General features: G+C 36.6%; 1 protein-coding gene across 1 annotated transcript; it reads left to right on the top strand.

Moving 5' to 3' along the window:
• The first annotated feature begins 8,542 nt into the window (after positions 1–8,542).
• LOC147543593 (uncharacterized) lies at positions 8,543–15,069 on the top strand. The gene is made up of 8 exons (XM_086634573.1): positions 8,543–8,815; positions 8,903–8,953; positions 9,052–9,096; positions 9,964–10,461; positions 11,789–11,941; positions 12,039–12,137; positions 13,544–14,004; positions 14,252–15,069. Exons 1-8 carry the CDS (start codon positions 8,578–8,580, stop codon positions 14,879–14,881), a joined length of 2,175 nt encoding a protein of 724 aa, XP_086490699.1. The 5' UTR covers positions 8,543–8,577; the 3' UTR covers positions 14,882–15,069.
• The last annotated feature ends 4,984 nt before the right edge of the window (positions 15,070–20,053 follow it).

Genomic DNA, 20,053 nt, shown 5'->3' with positions numbered 1-20,053 from the left:
ATTAGTTCTTCTAGGTTAGGGGCCATACTAGGATCCATATGTGCTTGATTTACTTTCTCGCGTGCATTTACTTACTTATTCACGCTTTATGTTGTGGATGTTAGGCTAAGTAGTTCACTATAAACACACGCCATACTAGCGTAAAATTCCCTAAAAGCAATTTTGAGTGAAGTGCCTATCCAGATTAAGACACTCGTTGCGTCCTTGTTCGTGATGGTGGGTCTGCCTCCATAGAGTTCCATATCTAATTCGGGACAATGCAGGTAGGCCTATGGCAGAGGCCTACACGTCTAAATGGTTCCACTCAACGAGATCAGCAAAAGAGTTTTGGATACTCGAGGCAAAAGGATGGATTTAACATAAAACATGTAATCCATCAACCGAGAGTCATAGTGTATGACCAGTGAAGTAGTTCACTCACCTAAATCGATGGGAATTAAGGGTGGGGCCCTAGTCCACTTAAATCCTTGAGAAATGGGATTTTGAAATCGCATTATTCAACCAGGACCAATTTTTCTTGGATAATGTGGCAAAAATAGTCATTTTGCGAAAATTATCGAATGTAATACTTAGCAAAATCCTTTGTTCTGTTTCATGTAGTTTTACTATGACAAAAGAAAATCTTGCCATAGTAACTTGCCTTATGTTCAATCCTCGATGAGGATAAATTGAACATGGACAACTTCCACAATTGGGAGGAATGATTGAGAAGTGTTCTCAGATCTACAAACAAAAAAAGCTTACTAGACACCCCAATTCCAAGGATAACTGCGACCTCAAAAGTTGAGGAACAAAAGCAGGCCAAAAGTATTCGGATGAAATTTGTTTCAGTAACTTGCCTTATGTTGGCCACAATGGAATCTAATCTTCAAAAGAGATTTAGGAAAATAGATGCGCACACAATCATCTGACGGTTAAGAGACATGTTCCGAAATAAGTCGTGATTGAGGAAGTAGGGGACTTCCAAGGCAATCCGGAAAGGCATTGGAATATCTTAATCAAAGAAAGAACTTCGACTGATTCAGAAGAACAAAGGGAAGAAAGAAGGAATTCACGATTCCTACCAAGGTATCTGTGTTGTCGAAGTTAACTTAGCAAATATAGACGATTCCTCCTCATGGGTATTTGATACCGGATGTGGTGCTCATATCATTTCTGATATGCAGTAGCTTAAGGGAGTCAGATATTTGTCTAAAAGGGAGTTGGTCCTACGAGTATCGAAAAGAGAAACAGTTGCTCCGAAAGCTGTAGGAACCTATAGTCTACTTTTAGAAACTGGTCTAGTTTTAAAACTTCATAATTGCTATTATGTACCTTCTATTTTTAGAAACATTATCTCTGTCTCAGTGTTGGACAAAGAGGGATATCACCTATTAATAAAAAACCGGCGTTGTTCTTTATATAAAGGTGAAATGTTTTATACCAGTGCTAAGTTATACAACGGTCTCTATATGACAAATATTGAGAACGAAGTCTTTAACATAGAAACCGAAGGGTTACGATCAGATGATTCAAATCCAAGTTACCTTTGGCATTGTCGTTTGGGTCACATTAATATGACACGCATAAAGAAGCTTCATAAGCATGGACTTCTAGGATCGTATGACCATTATCTTCCTCTGACTATGTTTTGTTTCAGATTTTGTCTTTTTCGTCTCTTTCAATCTCTAAAATATTAAAGTTTTTTCTTCTTTCTTTCTCTCTAAAAGTTTTATGTTCTTATTTATTCTTCCTCTCTCTTTACAAATCTTCCAAAATCGATTATATTATTGCCCTCTCTATCTTTTTGAAAGATTATCAATTTTTGAAAAATCTGCCAAAATAGAAAAATAATTTTAAAGAGAAAGAAATCTGTTGAGATTGGAGAGAGAAAACTGAAAATTCAAAAAGAAAAAAGAAATAAACTTGGAAAGTTTGACAGAAAAATTCGAAGTTGGTTCAAAGTTGGAAAGAAAATAAAAAAAGAAAAAAGAAATAAATCTAGAACGATTTGGAAACAAAATAAATAAAAGAAATTGGTTCAAAGTTGGAAACAAATTTCTTATACTTTCTTTCCAAAAAGTGTCTAGTACATAACCAAATGGCCAGTACATAAAACATTCGAAGTACAAATGTGCCTCGTACATAACCAAATGGCTAGTACATAGAACAATTTCCGATACACAAAAAAATTCGCAGTACAAAAGTGTCTAGTACATAACCAAATGGCCAATACATAAACAATTCCCGGTACAGAAGAAAATTCCCAGTACAAAAGTGTCTAGTACATACCCAAATGGCTAGTACATAAAACAATTCCCAGTAAACAAGATAATTCCCCGTACAAAAGTGTCTAGTACATAACTGAACAATTTCCGGTACACAAGAAAATGGCCAGTACAAAAGTGTCTAGTACATAACCAAATGGCCAATACATAACACAATTCCTGGTACACAAGAAAATTCTCAATACAAAAGTGTCTAGTACATAACCAAATGGCTAGTACATAAAACAATTCTCTATACATAAGATAATTCCCAGTACAAAAGTGTCTAGGAAATAAAAAATGTACAGTACAAAGAAAAATGTCCTATAAATTTTCCTTGAAAATAATTTACGTTTTGGAAATGTCCTACAATTGTCCATCATATAAGGAGATAATGTTTGAGAGAAGGAAAGAAGTTACGATTGGAGAGAGAAAATTTGTTTACAAAGGAAAAAATATGGAGAGAGAAATTTGAAATTGGTTAAAAATTGGAGAGATAATAGGAATTGGAGAGGAAAAAAAACAGAAAAGTAATTTTAAAGAGAGAGAAATTCGTTGAGATTGGAGAGAGTGAAAGAAAATAAAAAGCGAAATAAGAAATAAATCTGGAATATGGAGATAGAAATTCGAAATTGGTTAAAAATTTGAGAGAAAATAGGAATTAGAGAGAGAAACAAATCTGAAAAAAGAAAAGAAAATGGCAACCCCGTAAATTTCGTAATGGCAATTCCGTTAATGTGTGGAAAGTACAGATTTTGATGGGAGGGGGCGTCAGATTTTGATTCAGAAATTTTGAAATTTCCCAGACATTTTTCAGTGGCATTTTTCATAAATTTTGAAAAGAATCAGGGTGTTTCGGAATTTTCCTATAGCATTATGACGCCTTGGACTTGCATTCCATTTTCGGACAACAACGATGTGGGCTCGCTTTTTGGGCCCATTTTTGGACCATTCGTCCAATCCCTCATTTCAAAATGAATTTAAATCTTAGTAGCGGCAGTTTGTTGAAGACGTGGGCATACATGTAGTTGGTTTTGTATTCAACACATTTTAGGTGCCAAATGTTAGCGTACAAAGTGGCTATGTGATTAAATCCTTTTTCAGTCTCTGATTTTTATATACCATATCAACAAGTCCCTTCACATTTATATCTTACTTATTCAGCCCCCATTAGTTACCTAATAACCCTCACTTTAACTTTCATTTTTCACCCACAACTAAACCATGAAGAAAATATGTGGCTCTATATTATTAGTTCGATCATGGAGAAAAATACCGAATACGGAACGAGAGTCAAACCATGTCTGATCGTTACTTGTGACCAATCAAAATCTATTATTTCTCGAGATTTATCTAAGGGGTGTCTGAATCAACTGAAATACGTATTCAATACCAAATTCCAAAAGAAACCACTAAATCCGTCTGGCGCTCAAACTCGTCTGATTTTCCGACTCAAAGGTCTGGGAACTGCAACACAACCCCCCCCCCCCCCCCCACAATTGGAATTTCGTCCTCGAAATTCGAAGAGAGTAGCAAATGAAACAACAATTGCAAATCTCAACACAATCGATCACAAAACTCGAACCAAGAGAAAAACCTGTTTCGACCTAGACAAGTTATCGTGTATCTTTTCTATATGCTTGGTTTTTAGTTTGACTTGATTGTAGTGCAATGAAGCAACCGACCTTAGCTTGTTTCAGAATGTTGGAGATTAGAAGGTATAAATACACCAATACACTCAAATAAGCTCAAGAGATTCTCATCAACATACTTTCATAGAATAAAGTTTCTTTAAATCTACACAATCTCATAAGCAAAACATACAAAGTTCTCTTACATTAATAAACTAGATATTGAAGTTAGTTATTACCTTAAAACACAAGATTCATACTAGATCTATGTCTTCTTCTTCAAGCTTCTTCCTTTTACTTTCTCTCTTTGGAAAAAACATTTTCCATAAAACCATAAACATTAGATTTAATCTTTTTTTCTTAATCCTCTTTTTTATCTAACCCTTTCACATTCAATACTAACTCAAACCATGCCCAAGCCCAATAAAACCTTAAATTTGGTTTAGGCCCAATTTCTAACACATAACTGAAGCATGGTACCGTGTGATTGCTTCCACTGCAGCCTATCTCACCTTGCTCAACTTTCTCTTACAAGACCTTCGTGTTCCTTTGTCTCAACCTTGTGGAATTATGTGTGACAACGAAGGTGTGATCTTATGGGCAGTCTAAGCATATTGCACTAGACTATCATCTCGTGCTAGAAAAGGTAGTTGATGGTTGGCTACTTATCAATATTGTTTGTACTCACGATCAGTTGGTAGACATATATCCTCACCAAAAATTTGTCTCCTTGGAGATTTCTTGAGTTGTCCTAATAAGAATCTTTGGCTTACTGCTGCGAGCTATTCGCATGAGAACATTAATCGTGGGAACCCGGTTAACCGTCCACATTAAACCAACTAAGATAACTTATTAGCTTTGGAAAGGTTTTCATGACTCATATTTTTCATGTTTTCTACTATCTATCTTTTGTTACTTCCCATAGCTTTGTAAATTCTTGCATATAAAAAGGTCGGCGCTTTTCTAGAGTGGAAAAACTTTGTCAAAAATTTTGAGTGAAACATTTTTGTTTTTTTCTAATTGTTAGAGGCCAATCATTTTGAGTGAAACATTTTTGTTTTTTTCTTTTTGTTCTCCACAAGTGCACCACATGTTTTATCCACTCCGGTGATGGTCGCCAGCAAATGACCATTGCCGACGACCTTCAAATTATTATTTTTTTTTAATCTTTTTTCTCCTCCGTCCACCACGGCCACCAGTATTTTTCTCTCTTCATTCCTCTCCCTCTCTCTCTCTCTCTCTCTCTCTCTTTTCCCTCTCTATCTCTCTTCTCCTCCCTCTATCTCTTTTCTCCTCCCTCTCTCCTCTCTAGTCATTTTCCAACTACAAAATGTCGCCATAAAACAACACTAGTTTGGTGGATCTCCAAACCAGTCCGGTTTTGGAGGGATTTTCAAAACCAGACTAGTTTGGAGATCCCCCTAAACCAATATGAACAGGTTGGAGGAACCCCCAACCAGCCAACTGGTTGTGGTATTTCGAACCAGATCGGTTTTCTGGCGAAGGGGATCCTACAATTTCATTGAATTAGATAAAGAGGGTCAGAGAAAGGGGGGGACTGAGTAGAGAGAAGAGGAGAGAAAGGAGTAGAGAGAAATTGAGGTGGTGGTGGTGGACGGAGAGAAGAAAAAACAAGGGGGGAAATGGTGGTGGTGGTGAAAGGATTTAGTATTGGTGGTAGGAGATTAGGAAGAAGAAGCCTTGTTTCGATTAAAAATTTTGCACCCCGGAAAATTGATCAAAATTCATATTTTGCCTATAAAATTTTGTACCCCGGAAATTTTTCTTATTTCTCCGAAAAGTCGGCCTATATAAATATATACGAAAGGGACCGGTAAATCCACCTAGGGGTGGGAATCGGGCTGGAATGGGCGTCCACAGGCACTTGAGGCATCGGACCAGGCGGGTCGGACACCAAATTTCAATGGCTATTAGAGTAAGCGGATAAATCGGGCAGACAACTTTAGAACTTAACTTGTCCATTGCCCGCCCAAACCATTAGAAGCTCGGGTAAGTCGGGCTTGGGCAGGCGGGTATCGGGTAGTACCAACTTGTCTCCAAGGGTGTTTAAGTTGGCCTTCAATAAAAAAGCAAGAGTTTAAGTTGGCCAAAATCTTAAACACTCATTTGAATGACCACTGGAGGCTTATTTACATGTTCATATACCTTCAACCAGACATTCCAACACAAGTCTCAGCTATAAATGGACAATGTGGGACTATCAATGTGAGCTTTTAAATTTATTTTTGCTCTCACTTAGTCCCGCATCAGAACTAGTTGTGAAAATTAAAAGGGGTCCTAGTTACAAATTTAATAACCCTAATTTACTCGGACCAAAGCAGCTTGAAACCATTTAGTGTGATTGCCCTTAGGGAAGTTTTATAAGGTCTCCCCAATTTTGTTAAAAGGCCTCCCCATGAACCATTTTACTTGCTAAATTATGAGTATGGGGAGGTCTTTTAACAAAAATGAGGGGGCCCTATAAAATCTCCCTTGCCCTTAAACTTCATGTTTACAATCTAAACTAGGCTAAGGGACATAGATGCTTCATCAACTCAAAAAGTTGATGTAATTTGGTTGGGTGTCTCTGGATGACGCTAAGTGAGTGCGGGTATGGGCGGGTGTGAGGGTAGAGGTTTTAATCCATGCCTGATCACCAAAACTTCGCAGGTGGGGTTGATTGTGCCCGAAACGTGTGTGGGCGTCCATGATCCTTGTTGGGCTCGGGTGCCAGTGCGCGGGTTCAGGCCCACTGACATAATTCCCACCCCTACTACATCTACCCTAGTTTTATAGTCAGTTATCAATCTCTTTAGTTTCTCTGGAGACTTTTATGAAGGTGTGTTACATTAAAGATTTTCTTCTTCATGGACTAAATGTATAACAGATTTTTCAAGATGACTTTATAATCCCACTATCTAGGTATATATTTGGAATTGCATCTTATCCCTTGCTTAAAAACATTTGTTCTGTCTTCCCTACTTGCATTTGTTTTAGATTATAATTTGGTAACTACCACATGAATCTTTTATCCCAGGTTGGCAGTCATTTGGAACACAACATGGGTTGGAGACCAACCATCATGCATACAAGATAAAAAATAAGGGAATCTCTTCTTCTTATGAGTGATGTTTGGGACCACTTAACTTGGTACTAATTGTTATTCTTTATGCACTATTCAACCTAAGATGAAAAGATTCTTAATTTTAGATTTTTGTTGGCTCATCTCTAATAAACATTATCGGAAAGCAATTAGTTATAGATGGTTTTGCAGTAGAAATTCCACGAGGCAGCTGAAAATATCCCATGGATTTAACACCATAATTTTGAATTTATGTGTTTTTGAATTTTCCCTAATATATATCTCAACTAACAGAACTTTCACTTTCAATCAAAAACAAGTTGGAATTGTTTCGACAGTTGGTTGTGCATTTACTCTAAAAATCTGGAGGTCAAGATAGAGGTGGAATCCACCTTTATTTAATTGTTTTAAGTAGTGTAAATAAAGTAAAAGTATGAATGGGACTTTTATGCTCCTAGGACAGTCTTAAAGGTTTTTATATGCCCTTAGGAGATTTCTTATTTAGTCTGAATCGTGGGATATCACAGTAAAAAAATTGGTCGGCGTTTTGTGAAAACAAGAAATTTTATAAATACAAAATTTTAAAAAGAAAATGTTAGTTTGTCAAATTTTCTGAAAAAATAAAATTTCTTCTTCTTTGATCCTTGTCTCCTCTTATCTCCGCCCACCACTACCATCAGTTTCTTCTTCTCTCGTTCCTTCTGATTCGTCTCTCTCTTGTATTTGTCTATGTCTCTCTCTAATAATGCCGCTACCTCGGTTACAACAATTACAAAGTTAAGTAAAACCTAGGTTTGAAAGATTCATCGCAGAAACAAACACCTAATTTTGTTTATTTTGCTAATTGTCATGCAGTAAAGTGGGAATTAGGTGATAAAAATATAGTTTAATCAATAAAGTACATGTTTTTTTTTTCACGTGTAATAAGACAACATAATTATAACAAAATCTAAAAAGAATTATTTTCTTTGTGGCCTCTTAGTGTGTGACCAGTTTTTTTTTTTTGGGTCCTTTGCTTTTTATAAATTTAAATTTGACCCTATTTTAATCAATAAAGTACATATTCTTTTTTCACGTGTAATAAGACAACATTAAGGTTATAACAAAATCTAAAAAGAAGTATTTCCTTTGTGGCCTCTTAGTTTGTGACCGGTTTCTTTTTTTGCCTTTTGCTTTTTATAAATATAAATTTGATCCTATTTTTTTAATTCCGTCAGTTAACTTTAACGTTTAACTTTTTTATGTCATAACTACCCTTCTTATAAAAATATTTTCAACATAAAATCAATTAAATTTTTTTATGGTTGAAGAGAGAGATGTGAGGTGGAGGTGAAATGTGGTGAAGTGAGTGAGATGAGGTGGCTTTATGTTTTTCAATTAATTTTATTTTGAAAATATTTTTACAAGAAGGGTAGTTATGGCATCAAAACAGTCAACTTAGCGGAATTAAGAAAGTGTTTAGATCTGAATTTATGAAAAATAAGGGTCCAAAAGAGAAGCTAGTCCCAAAGTAGTTGGCCAAAAAGGAAATAACTCAACCAAAGAAATCAAACATATATAAAAGGGGTCCTAGTATCCCAATAGGAAGCAGAATTAAGTAGTAAATACAAATACAGCAATGGGGGCATCTACATCAACATTTGATCACGATTTGGAAATGTCAGTAGCAAAATTATTCGAAAACAATGTCTATACAACAACAGGAGCAGTGGGAGCTCAACGAGCACCAAATGTTAATATTGATGAAACATCTTATAGATGGGAACCTAATCAATATCAATATCAGTCACATACTGTAACAGCAAATGCAGTACCTGATGAATTGGAACTCAATAGTGATGACTATACCAGTTCTGGTGAACTATATACATTCTACTTTTGCACTTTAGTTAATTTGGGTTATGAGTTAACTTTTCTTTTATAATAATATAAATATTTGGCAGACGATTCGCTAGTGACCGAGCTTAAAAAGAAGAGCTACAATAATGACTCTGGTAATTTCATTCTGATTTTGTTGATTGAACTCGATTTGCTAGACATTTAGACATCTCAAACTGACAGTTACCGCACGGTTGTTTGATCCATGTACCAGAAAATTTGGCAGCTGATCAATATGATACCAATTTCAATAACCTGGGTAAGAACACTACTATAGATGATTCTCTTTCTCTTTTTAACAACTCTGGTCTATTCTTCTTAAAAGATACAAATAAAATGGTTGTAGTAAGTTTGTTACCAACTGACCATCCAACTCAAAATCTCTGGAAAGGAGAGGGCCTAGATGTTAGTTTCTTCCAAAGTACCATTTGTCAATGTGCTTTAAGTTTAACACATGTCTTTTTTTTTTTTGGGTGATATGGTGCATGTGTGGCCTTTGGCTTATCGCATGTGTATCTAGCTCACATCTATATAACAAATGACATAGGTTTTTGTTATGTCAATTTGCGTCTATAAATATCAGACGTTCATTTTTTATTTATGAATCTTAACCGTTCTTTTTAAAGAGTCTTTATAAAGATAGATAGTTAAAAGTCAAAATAACTACCCACTGCCTACAACTCTTCAAATTATTTCTCTCTCTTTCCTCTTTGCTCTCTTCAAACAACCTAATATAATCTCTTTCATTGTTCGCCTAAAAATTACAATTTATTATTTTTAATATATTTTTACTACTTGAATATCCGTAAATGACCAAAGTATTCGACGATAACCGTGTAACATGCATTAAGAAATTTTTGTGCCCTACGGGCACGGGCTATACTCTAGTACCACATTAAGTTTGTAAACATCCAACTTAATATCTAAACTGTTGCAGAAGATCAATTAACGTCCTTTTTATGGTTTTAACCAAAATAATATCTGCAACTGATAATTGTGACCGTTACAAATCGGTGCGAAGAATATTCTCACAAAAATTATCCTTTAGAACGTCTCAGGTCATCTAAGTATTGCTTTTCTCTTAAGTTTTCATTGGTTATTTGAAGTCTTTACGTTTTGTTGTTAGAGGAGAATGGCGAGAGAGACCTCAGAAAGTACTTACCACTATATAAAGCAGCATTGAATGGTGATTGGAGAAGGGCTAGAGAGTTTTTTAATGTTGATCCAGATGCTGTCACTGCAGAGATTACAACCTTCAAAGAGACTGCATTGCACGTAGCTGCTCGCGCAGGGCATTCGACATTTGTGGAGAAAATGGTGCAAATCATGACACCAAAATCACTTGAGTTCAAAGATGGCGATGGTTCGACAGTGCTTCATGTTGTTGCGTGTGCAGGAATGACAAGAGCTGCAAAGGCTCTGGTTAGAAAGAACCCTAAATTGACACAAATTACTGATAAATTGGAATGGGTTCCTCTAGTAGTTGCTGCTTACTTTGCTTCACCTGACCAAAAGAAGATGGTTGAGTATCTTTGTTCAGTTACTACGAACAAGGCTCCGCATCCCTACTCTGGAGATTTGGGTGAAAACCTAATTAGTATTACTACTAGCAGCTACTTATACGGTACGTTACAAACTTTTCTTTAAATCGAAAAACATGTGTGAAACATAAGTAATTATCTTCACATGGTTATGTTGTGCACAAAATGAGGCGAGTAATAATCTTAAAGTAGTCAATGTTGGTAGATCGTAGTCGATTTCTCAAAATAAAAAAATCTTAAAGTAGTCACGACGAATTAGGCTTTGCTCCCTACTATTACTTGCAGGGGCGAACCCTTATATGTAACAACACAAAAGAGATAAAGAATATGCCACCAACCCTTGGTTGGAGTGGTAAGAGGTATAATCTTCCACCTTAGATGTCAAGGGTTCAAGGCACACGCTGAACAATTAAAAAAAAAAGATAAAGAATATAAAAAAGAAAAAACCCCACATATGTAACTCAAAAGAACGGTTGGCGTTATGATATGTATATATAACATGAGGGTGTATATGTGTGTGTGTGTGTGTGTGTATATGTATATATAACATGAGGGTGTGTTATTTTATGACTTTTTTTCTAAAATGAGTCGTCCCTCTTTGTTTCCTTAACTTCTTTTTATAATTCGAATTTATATAAGAACACTTATTTATATTGGTTACAATCAACACAATTCAATAGTCAATAATAGTTAGTTGGCTTGGAATGTAATGATAATATATAGTTCAAATCACTCTAACTGTAAGAGTCCCCACAAAGAAATTTTCTGGGTCCGCAACTGATTGCTTGTCCTAGTAAAAGACCACCGAGTAAATGTAGAAACTTTGCCACTATTAAAATTATCTCACACTGGCCAGACATTAGAATACCTGAACTAGCTAAATAAGTCTAGGGCAATCCTTTCCTTACAAGTATGTTTTTGTTTTAACATGGTAGGGGAGATGGTGTATAGAGAAAGAAAAACTTCATTAACAATGCGGATCTAGTAATTTGCTTTTGTCCCTCTGACCCTCCTCCATTCTGAATTTGATAATCTTCTTCATTTTCACATTACCTTACATCACTTGGCATTACAATTTGTGTTCCTACCAAGCCGGTTTTCTAGTAGAGTTTGGCCCAATGGGCTGTACATGGTAAGTGAGTAATACTGCTTCAAGGATGGTTAAGGACTTGGTAACTAACTTTAGCCCTATGTGGAAGGGGAAAGCCGAGTGCTTGAGGGAGAGGTATCAGCATTATCCTGCATCGCCAGATTATTGGAATTTGTGACGTAGACGAGTCATTGTAAATCTTTTTCTTCTAGCCTGTTCTCAAGAGGAGTTAGATGCAATTGTCTCTAACAGCCCTGGTCCAATTACGTGATAAATTCAAGTCATACTTTTCGTAATGTAAAATAATGTTTGTTTTGTAGATATTGCGTTAAACCTGATCCATAAGTATCCAAACTTGGCTACTCGACGACATCAGAAAGGAAATTATTCTGCACTAGAAGTGATGGCTAGAAGACCAGCTTCATTCCCAAGTGGAAGTAAATTAAGCTCATGGGAACGATTCATCTATCCATGTTTGTTTCACAACTTTCTACTTAATATTGATTCATGATAGTGTGTTATCCTCAAATTAAATAGTTATGACTTGTGCATCTTTCTCCGATGATGCAGATATTCCTGTGGGTAATTGTTCAAAGAGATCTGGAGAGCTCTGGAACAGAGGAGAAGGACTTATAACCAAGTTTCTCTCCATGACCTATTTAAGTCAATGTAAGTTCATTTAGGTGTGTCAAGCCCACTTTTTTTTTTTGTTGAAGCGTGTCAAGGCCACTTTGGTTGTGAAGCCCTCTTTAGTGAGGTGGTAATATGTATCGATGTCGACAAGATTAGGCGTGGTTTGTTCCTCTGTTTTGAGGTCCTTGATCCTTTATTAAAACCATGTGAACCTCTTAAAAAAAAGAGTTAATTCCTATATGGCCCCCTACTTTGTGACCAGCTTCCTTTATGGCCCCCTTTTTTTCGTAAATTCAAATATGGCCCCCTATTTTCATGTAAATGTCCTAATTGTCCTTCCCATTTATAATTTTTCAAAATAAAATTAAATATATTCCACCTCACCTCTATCTCCACCTCACATGTCTCTCCACCTCACCTCTCTCTCTCCACCTTTCTTTCTCTCTCTCCACCTTTCTTTCTCTCTCTCCACCTTTCTTTCTCTCTCTCTCCACTTCTCTTTCTCTCTCTCTCTCTTTCAACCTCTCCCTTCGTCTTCCCCGGCAAGGTCGCCGGCCGGAAAATTTTCCGGCCGGCGACCTTAAAAAAAAAAAAAAAAACTCTCATCTCTCTCTCTCAAAAGATTCCGGCGAAGGGGTTACCCTTCGCCGGAATCTGTTGAACCAGACCTGAAGGTCTGTTCCGAACAGACCTTCGAAGGTCTGTTCCGAGCAGACCCTTTGAAGGTCTGCTCGGAACAGACCCTTCGAAGGTCTGTTCGAGCAGACCTTCAGATCTGAAGGTCTGCTGTTGAACCAGACCGGTCTGTTCTGTTGAACCAGACCGGTCTGGTTCAACAGATTCCGGCGAAGGGTAACCCCTTCGCCGGAATCTTTTGAGAGAGAGAGAGTAATGAGAGTTTTTTTTTTTTTAAGGTCGCCGGCCGGAAAATTTTCCGGCCGGCGACCTTGCCGGGGAAGACGAAGGGAGAGGTTGAAAGAGAGAGACAGAGAAAGAAAGGTGGAGAGAGAGAGAAAGAGAAGTGGAGAGAGAGAGAAAGAAAGGTGGAGAGAGAGAAAGAAAGGTGGAGAGAGAGAGAAAGAAAGGTGGAGAGAGAGAGGTGAGGTGGAGAGACATGTGAGGTGGAGATAGAGGTGAGGTGGAAATGAGGTGGAATGTATTTAATTTTATTTTGAAAAATTATAAATAGGAAGGACAATTAGGACATTTACATGAAAATAGGGGGCCATATTTGAATTTACGAAAAAAAGGGGGCCATAAAGGAAGCTGGTCACAAAGTAGGGGGCCATATAGGAATTAACTCTAAAAAAAACCCACTTTCATTGGATATATGACGTGCCCGTCTCCCAACTAAGGAGACCTGGTTTCGAATTTTATTGATTCGAAAAAGTTTATTTATATATATATATATATATATATATATATATATATATGTATTTCAGTTGTTGGTATCAAACAAGTATACGAGCAAAAGTTGATCCACAAACAAGCCATGGCTTTGGTTGAGCGCATCTGTGGAGAAATCTCTCGGATGAGTAGCGATAATATCATTACTTTTTTCGAAGAAACGGGGGTGCTGTTAGCAGCTACAAGGTATGGTGTAGCTGAAGTTGTCCTCGAGTGCATTAAAATATGTCCTGATCTAATTTGGTTGAGGATGGACAAGACGAACGCGAACAAAGAAAAAAAAACAAGTAGAACAATACTAGAAGAAGCGATTGCATTCCGACAGGAAAAAATTTTCAATCTCATACGTGTTCTTAATGGGCCAAAAATGAAGGTGCCCTCCTTGAATGATGGTACTACTATCTTGCTTTTGGCTGCAGAGTTAGCTCCTACTCGTCAACTCAATTCAGTATCTGGCGCAGCACTTCAGATGCAACGCGAACTTCAATGGTTTAAGGTAAGTACACAGTTAAGAATCATCAATTACATTTGATACTCTTGTTAACTCTGTGAGATTCACATAACACTTGCAGAAAACTCGTTTAATCATTGACTTCATAACTTATTTGGTCGGGTTGAATTGCCCACGGTGGGAACTATTCGCGACGATACCGTGAATATGAAAATAACATTTCCCACGTACGTCATTGTTCGTAACTAGCCCTATATGAACAATATATAATACGCTCTTTCTGTTTCGGCAGGAGGTAGAAAATCTTACGTTAGAAAGACATAAGAAAGGAACAGTTAAGGGAAAGACTGCTGAAGAATTATTTACAGAGAAACACGCCGAGTTAATGAAGAAAGGAGAGGAATGGATGAAGAAAACAGCTGAACAATGTTCACTGGTATCAACTCTAATTATTACAGTAGTATTTGCATCAGCTTTTACTGTACCGGGTGGAAGCGTCAGTGACACAGACAACCCTAATAATGGAAACCCAATTTTCTTAAGTAAGACAGCATTCATGGTGTTTGTAATATCAGATGCTTTAGCTCTCTTTTCCTCGATTACTTCGGTTATTATATTTTTATCGATGCTATCTTCACGTTATGCTGAAGACGATTTCCTCAAATCATTACCAGATAAGATGATAAAAGGCCTAGCCACTCTCTTCTTTTCTATAGCAACCACTGTGGTAGCATTTAGTGCCGCAATTACCATTCTTCTTGAGGATAAATATTCATGGATTCCAATTCCTTTAGTGTTGATAGCTCTTATTCCTGTGACATTGTTCGCCTTGTTGCAGTTTCCATTGTTCAAAGAGATATTTCGTTCTACATATAGGCCCAAGATCTTCCGTAGGCAGAATCAACACGTCTGGTGGAAATAATAAACACTAACATTTTTTTGCTTGAACATATTAATCATTTTCTGTTCTTTTTTTCCCTCTAAACTAATTCTTCAATAAGATCTAGCTTCGTATTTGTAGTACATGTTTTTTTTTTTTTTTTAATTTTCAGCTACTTTTGTCAGTGATGTACTGTAATTAGCAAAGTCAATGATCAATTCCGTTGTCCCTCAATATAGTTTTTCTGATATAATCTTACCAAGAGATGCATTGTTTCATACCTTCACAAGAAAGATTGGATCAAAGTGTAACCAACTCCCCCCGTCCAAAGTTAGAGCAAACCTAATAGACTCCTCAAATGGAGGTTCCCATCTTATTTTGAATTCCAATCTCAATAGTGGCTCCGGAATGAGTTTTCAACCCAAATTTAGTTTGTTTTATACGTGTTTGGGACTTTTATACACACAAAATCAGACTTGACTGTTAGACCGGCTAAACGAAGAAAATCTCAAAGATATCTGCTTTGGTCAGAGCAGGATTCTAGGTTAACAAAATCAATTTGTGTAAAATGCCAGCTCTTATAACAGGGGAACTTGGAAAGTCTCCTCTCAGAACCAGTTAGGGAGCCGACGGAGTCCAGAATCAAGGTCGGATTAAAAGGTTGCAAGGCAATATAGATAAAATGAAAGTAACAGAACTCAGTGGGAATATATAAACTTCTTTTTCATTATAGAGGGGGTTACAAAAAAACGACGTACAATAAGGGAGAAGGTGCAGTTGACAAGACGTACGCGCCCACAGCAGAAAAGCATAACGAGCAGCTCCCAAATCCCTAGAGAGCTTCTTCAACTTCAAAAACGACTTCTTCAGAATCAGAAAGATGTTCGTTGCTGGTTTGACAGAAGTAGCACTCTGGTCTTCATTGTCGAATCATGTCAAAGTGAGTTGAATCAGCTACGTTGCGGAAACAAAGGATTATAACATCTTCAGGGACTCCTATGATCAATGCCTTCATTAGCCCAAACTATTAGTGATCTTCAAAAGAGTACATTCGAGTTTTGTCAGATTTTAGAAAAAAAGACTGAAAATATGTGCAGAACTATACAAGAAATGCTGATTAGGACAACTAATGTTATAGAAGAGGATTACCAAGATACTATAGAGTACAATACACAACACCCTGTGTATGATGACGATGATACAATTTTAGAGGACTATAGTTCTCCCGAAAACATCGTTATTGAGCCCAAAATCTCAGAAACGGTGGAGCCCAATATTGAAATATCCTCTCATTGTACTGAACTTGAAATCCCTTCAGACCAAAATGAAGAGTGTTCTAGAGTTGAATATGATGAGAAACCAAAACTTCCAACTGAGGATGATGAATCATGGTTGACCAATTTGTTAAATGAGTGTAATGACCCGTTTGACTTAGGACAACTAATGTTATAGAAGAGGATTACCAAGATACTATAGAGTACAATACACAACACCCTGTGTATGATGACGATGATACAATTTTAGAGGATTATAGTTCCCCCGAAAACATCGTTATTGAGCCCAAAGACGAAATACTTGCGTAAAGGGGTCCTTCCCCGAGAAAGAGTGGAGAACTGTCACAGTAGATAAAGAAGCAATATGAAATATCGAAGTAAGCAGGGAACGAATTTATTCCCACAAAAGTTATTTATACTCAAGGGTCAACCAATAAAGCGTTAATCCAGTTTCGAGGAGCATGCTTATCAAATGTATGTTACCGAATTTATATGGTCAAGGACAGATCGACAGGCAAGGACCAGAACCAGAAAATCTAGGAGATAAAGAGGCTCTGCAGCCCAATGGCTGAAATTACAGCCATGTCGAGACTATAAGGAGGTCCTTAGGTAAAGAAATAAATCATAGTAGAATTGCCCACGAGACAACACTAGCAGCTCAAGGCTACATATTGCAGATAGGGCAGACAATATAATTCAAAGATAGAGCAGGCAGACAAACAAAAAGGTAGAAGAACGTTATGGTAAAGATAGATTTTATTCAAAACCAATGTCTATTATAGAAGAAATTACAACCCAAAGAAACAAGGATCAGAACACATTTGTATGGGAAAGAAAGTCCCCATCATCTACTAATCGTCAGAAGGTTGGTGATAAACCAGCCAAGCTAACCCGGGACGAGTAGAGCCCCATCACAACGAAATCACTATTTGAAGCAGCAACCAGATTATGATGGAAGGAGGAAAAGGTCATGTGGAGGAAAATTCCGAGTTATTCACTTAGATGATGGCAGAGTTAAGAAGCACTGATTTCCCTATAATGAACAATAACTGAGGACAAGGAGAATGCAGGTCATTTCCTCTCTCATCTCCTTAGCTACTTGATGAATACACAACCTTTCCCGGTGTCAGAAGAATTATCCTCTAAACAGTCATACACAAGTGGTTACCATCTAGACCGGTGTCTTACCACGGCATCATCTCACTGTGCATCGCCTCAACTCATCGAGACCTATATAAGCATATCAAGTTTTTCCATAAAAAGACCAAAAGTCAAATTCTAAACTTAGACCTTGAATTCTTTCCTTAAACTACAAAAATCAACCAACCTGAATTTCATCAACCCTTGGAGAGAATTTGTTGTGTGACCGTAGATCATGGCTATCAGAAATAGGGAGATTTGCTGTTTGGACCCCCTTTCATATAATTGACTTGCTGTTTGGACTCCCTTTTTCCAGTGTTGTACTTTGGACTCCCTTTTGACGGAATCACTTGAGAATATTCCTTCTCCAAAGTTATACTTAAAAAAAATCTCACTTTACCCTTACATAATCAATATTGCAATTTAGGCCCCCTAATTTATTTAACTTTAAGTAGTTTGGACTCATCTTCTTCTATTTCACTATCTTCTTCCTCCATTTAAGTAAAATCAAGATAAGATAAGTTTGCAATCCATGAAAAATAAGAGTCATTGAAGAAGCATGAATCCCTGGAATCAAAAAGTTACCACCCAAAATCTCATTATATCCTTCTAACCCCCATTGAGGTAATGAAAGTAAACTGGGGCTCAAACTTCCTGCCATTAATGGATTAGAAGAACCTGAAAATAGCCCATGATTTGGGTTACCAACTAACCCACTATAAATAGGATATATATTTAAATTGGTATTTTGATTAGAGAGTGGACAAAAGCTGTTAAATTGCAGCAGCAGATCTATTCAAAACAACAATTTTAGTTATAATGATCTTTATAACTATAGAGAGATTATTCCAATGATGAAACAGGAAAAAGCAATTTCCTTGGCACTAAAGTTATTAGATGTGTTATTTTATTATGTTAGTTTCATGGATTTGAGAGTAAGAAGAAGATCAATAGAGATGAGAAGAAGGAGATCTGTTTTGTTTGACAAGAGATTTAGTTTTGACCTTGATTAGTTATTGAGATCTTAAGCTTCTCTGTTAGGAACAGTGGTTTTGGGTTTGTTTACAAAGGCTGGTTTGCGGTGTGGGCTGGTTTTCGGTGGCGGGGGTGAAGAGGACGAGGTACTGTTGGGTAGTAATAAATTCAATTTGAGGGATTGGGCCATTGGTCCAAAAAGGGGGGCAAAATGAAAATTTCATCCAAAGTTGCCTAAAAATGAAAGGGAGGTCCAATGTGTCAGTTTAGAGATCAAAATTACGTAAAGGGCCCTTAGAAAATAAAGTATTTATCGTTCATGCCATCGAAAATTACAAAATTGCCATCGAAAATTCTCGGGAAACGATTTTTTTTCTGAAAAATAATCTGACAACCCGTCCATCAGAATATGTACTGTTCACAAAATTACGGAACAGCCACCGAAAAATTTCCGGGAAACGAAATTTTTTTCGGGGAATTATTTTATTTACTGAATTTTTTTTTCTGTACTAGACATTTTTGCTGGGCGGGAATTTGAAATTTCGTAAAAAAATTTGAAAATTTGGGCGGGAATTTGAAATTTCGTTTGAAAATTTCAAAACTTCGAAAAAAAAAAATTGTGACCAGGAAATTATTTTATTTACTGGAAATTTTTTTCTGTACTAGACACTTTTGCTGGCGCGGGAATTTAAAATTTTCAAAAAAAATTTAAAATTTGCCCGGGAATTTAAAATTTTCAAAAAAAATTTGAAAATTTGCCCAGGAATTTGAAATTTCGTTTGAAAATTTCGAAAATTTGAAAATTTCGAAAAAAAAGATTTCGTTTGAAAATTGAAATTTTTTGTGTACGGGAAATTATTTTATTTACTGGGAAGAGATGGATTGCTGGGCGGGAATTTGAAATTTCGTTTGAAAATTTCAAATTTTCAAAAAATTTTGAAACTTTGAATTTTTCGTGTACTGGTAAATTATTTTATTTACCAGACATTTTTTTTTTTCAGGAAAACGTCAGCATGTCCCGTCCAAGGGCAAGAGGGGAATAAAAAAAAAACTGACATTTGGACCTGCAACTAATTTTTGGGCAAGAGTGGATTTTTTTTGGGTTTACCCCCCACTTTTTGGACCCCTGGCTCAAAAATCCAATTCAATTTTCATTCAAACTTGTTGAAGTTGATAATGGAGTTTTTCTTTTTAGTTAGTTGATAATGGACTTGGGCAATAACACCATGAAGAAGAAGAAGAAGGGTAAAATAGTCCAAAGTATTATTGAACTGTTATATTTAACATTTTCTTTAGAAAAGGGAGTCCAAAATGCAACTCTGGAAAAAGGGAGTCCAAAATGCAACTCTGGAAAAAGGGAGTCCAAACAGCAAGTCAATTATAGGAAAGGGAGTCCAAACAGCAAATCTGATAAACCACTTTTCAATATCATCATTTGCCTATAGCTTCTAACATTGTTGAAAAAGGATACAAAATTCACCCTTTTTATCAACTTAGTGATGGTTTCAATACTTTTTTTCATTGTTGAAACTGGTTTGAATACGTAATAAATAACAGCGACTGTTGTACTATTACCCTTTGGTGTAACGGTTGAACACCCATCCTAAGCCCATGCAATCGTGGGACTTAGGCGGTTATCGTGATCATCACATCTTCATGATGTATCAATGCCTTGTAACGACTAACCTAGATAGCAGTCGAATTCTCAAAAGAAAATAAAAAAATCCAACAAGGCTAAATGAACCGCCCACAAAACCCGCGACGTGAGGAGAGAGAAACAGTGACAGTTTTAATGACGGGTTTTGGGGGCGGGCTGAGTAGAGTT

The sequence above is a fragment of the Eschscholzia californica genome, unplaced genomic scaffold (assembly GCF_041429995.1).
Source record: "Eschscholzia californica isolate CP2 unplaced genomic scaffold, dmEscCali1.0.p SCAF_4, whole genome shotgun sequence".
Taxonomy (NCBI): domain Eukaryota; kingdom Viridiplantae; phylum Streptophyta; class Magnoliopsida; order Ranunculales; family Papaveraceae; genus Eschscholzia; species Eschscholzia californica.
The sequence above is the reverse complement of the archived record's forward strand: the minus strand, read 5'-3'. Positions and strand labels throughout refer to the sequence as shown.

Coding starts and splice junctions, on each gene's coding strand:
- LOC147543593 (XM_086634573.1), top strand. CDS start 8,578: ATGGGGGCATCTACATCAACATTTGATCACGATTTGGAAATGTCAGTA. Junction 8,954..9,051: donor GAGCTACAATAATGACTCTG/GTAATTTCATTC, acceptor TCCATGTACCAG/AAAATTTGGCAGCTGATCAA. Junction 9,097..9,963: donor TACCAATTTCAATAACCTGG/GTAAGAACACTA, acceptor TTTTGTTGTTAG/AGGAGAATGGCGAGAGAGAC.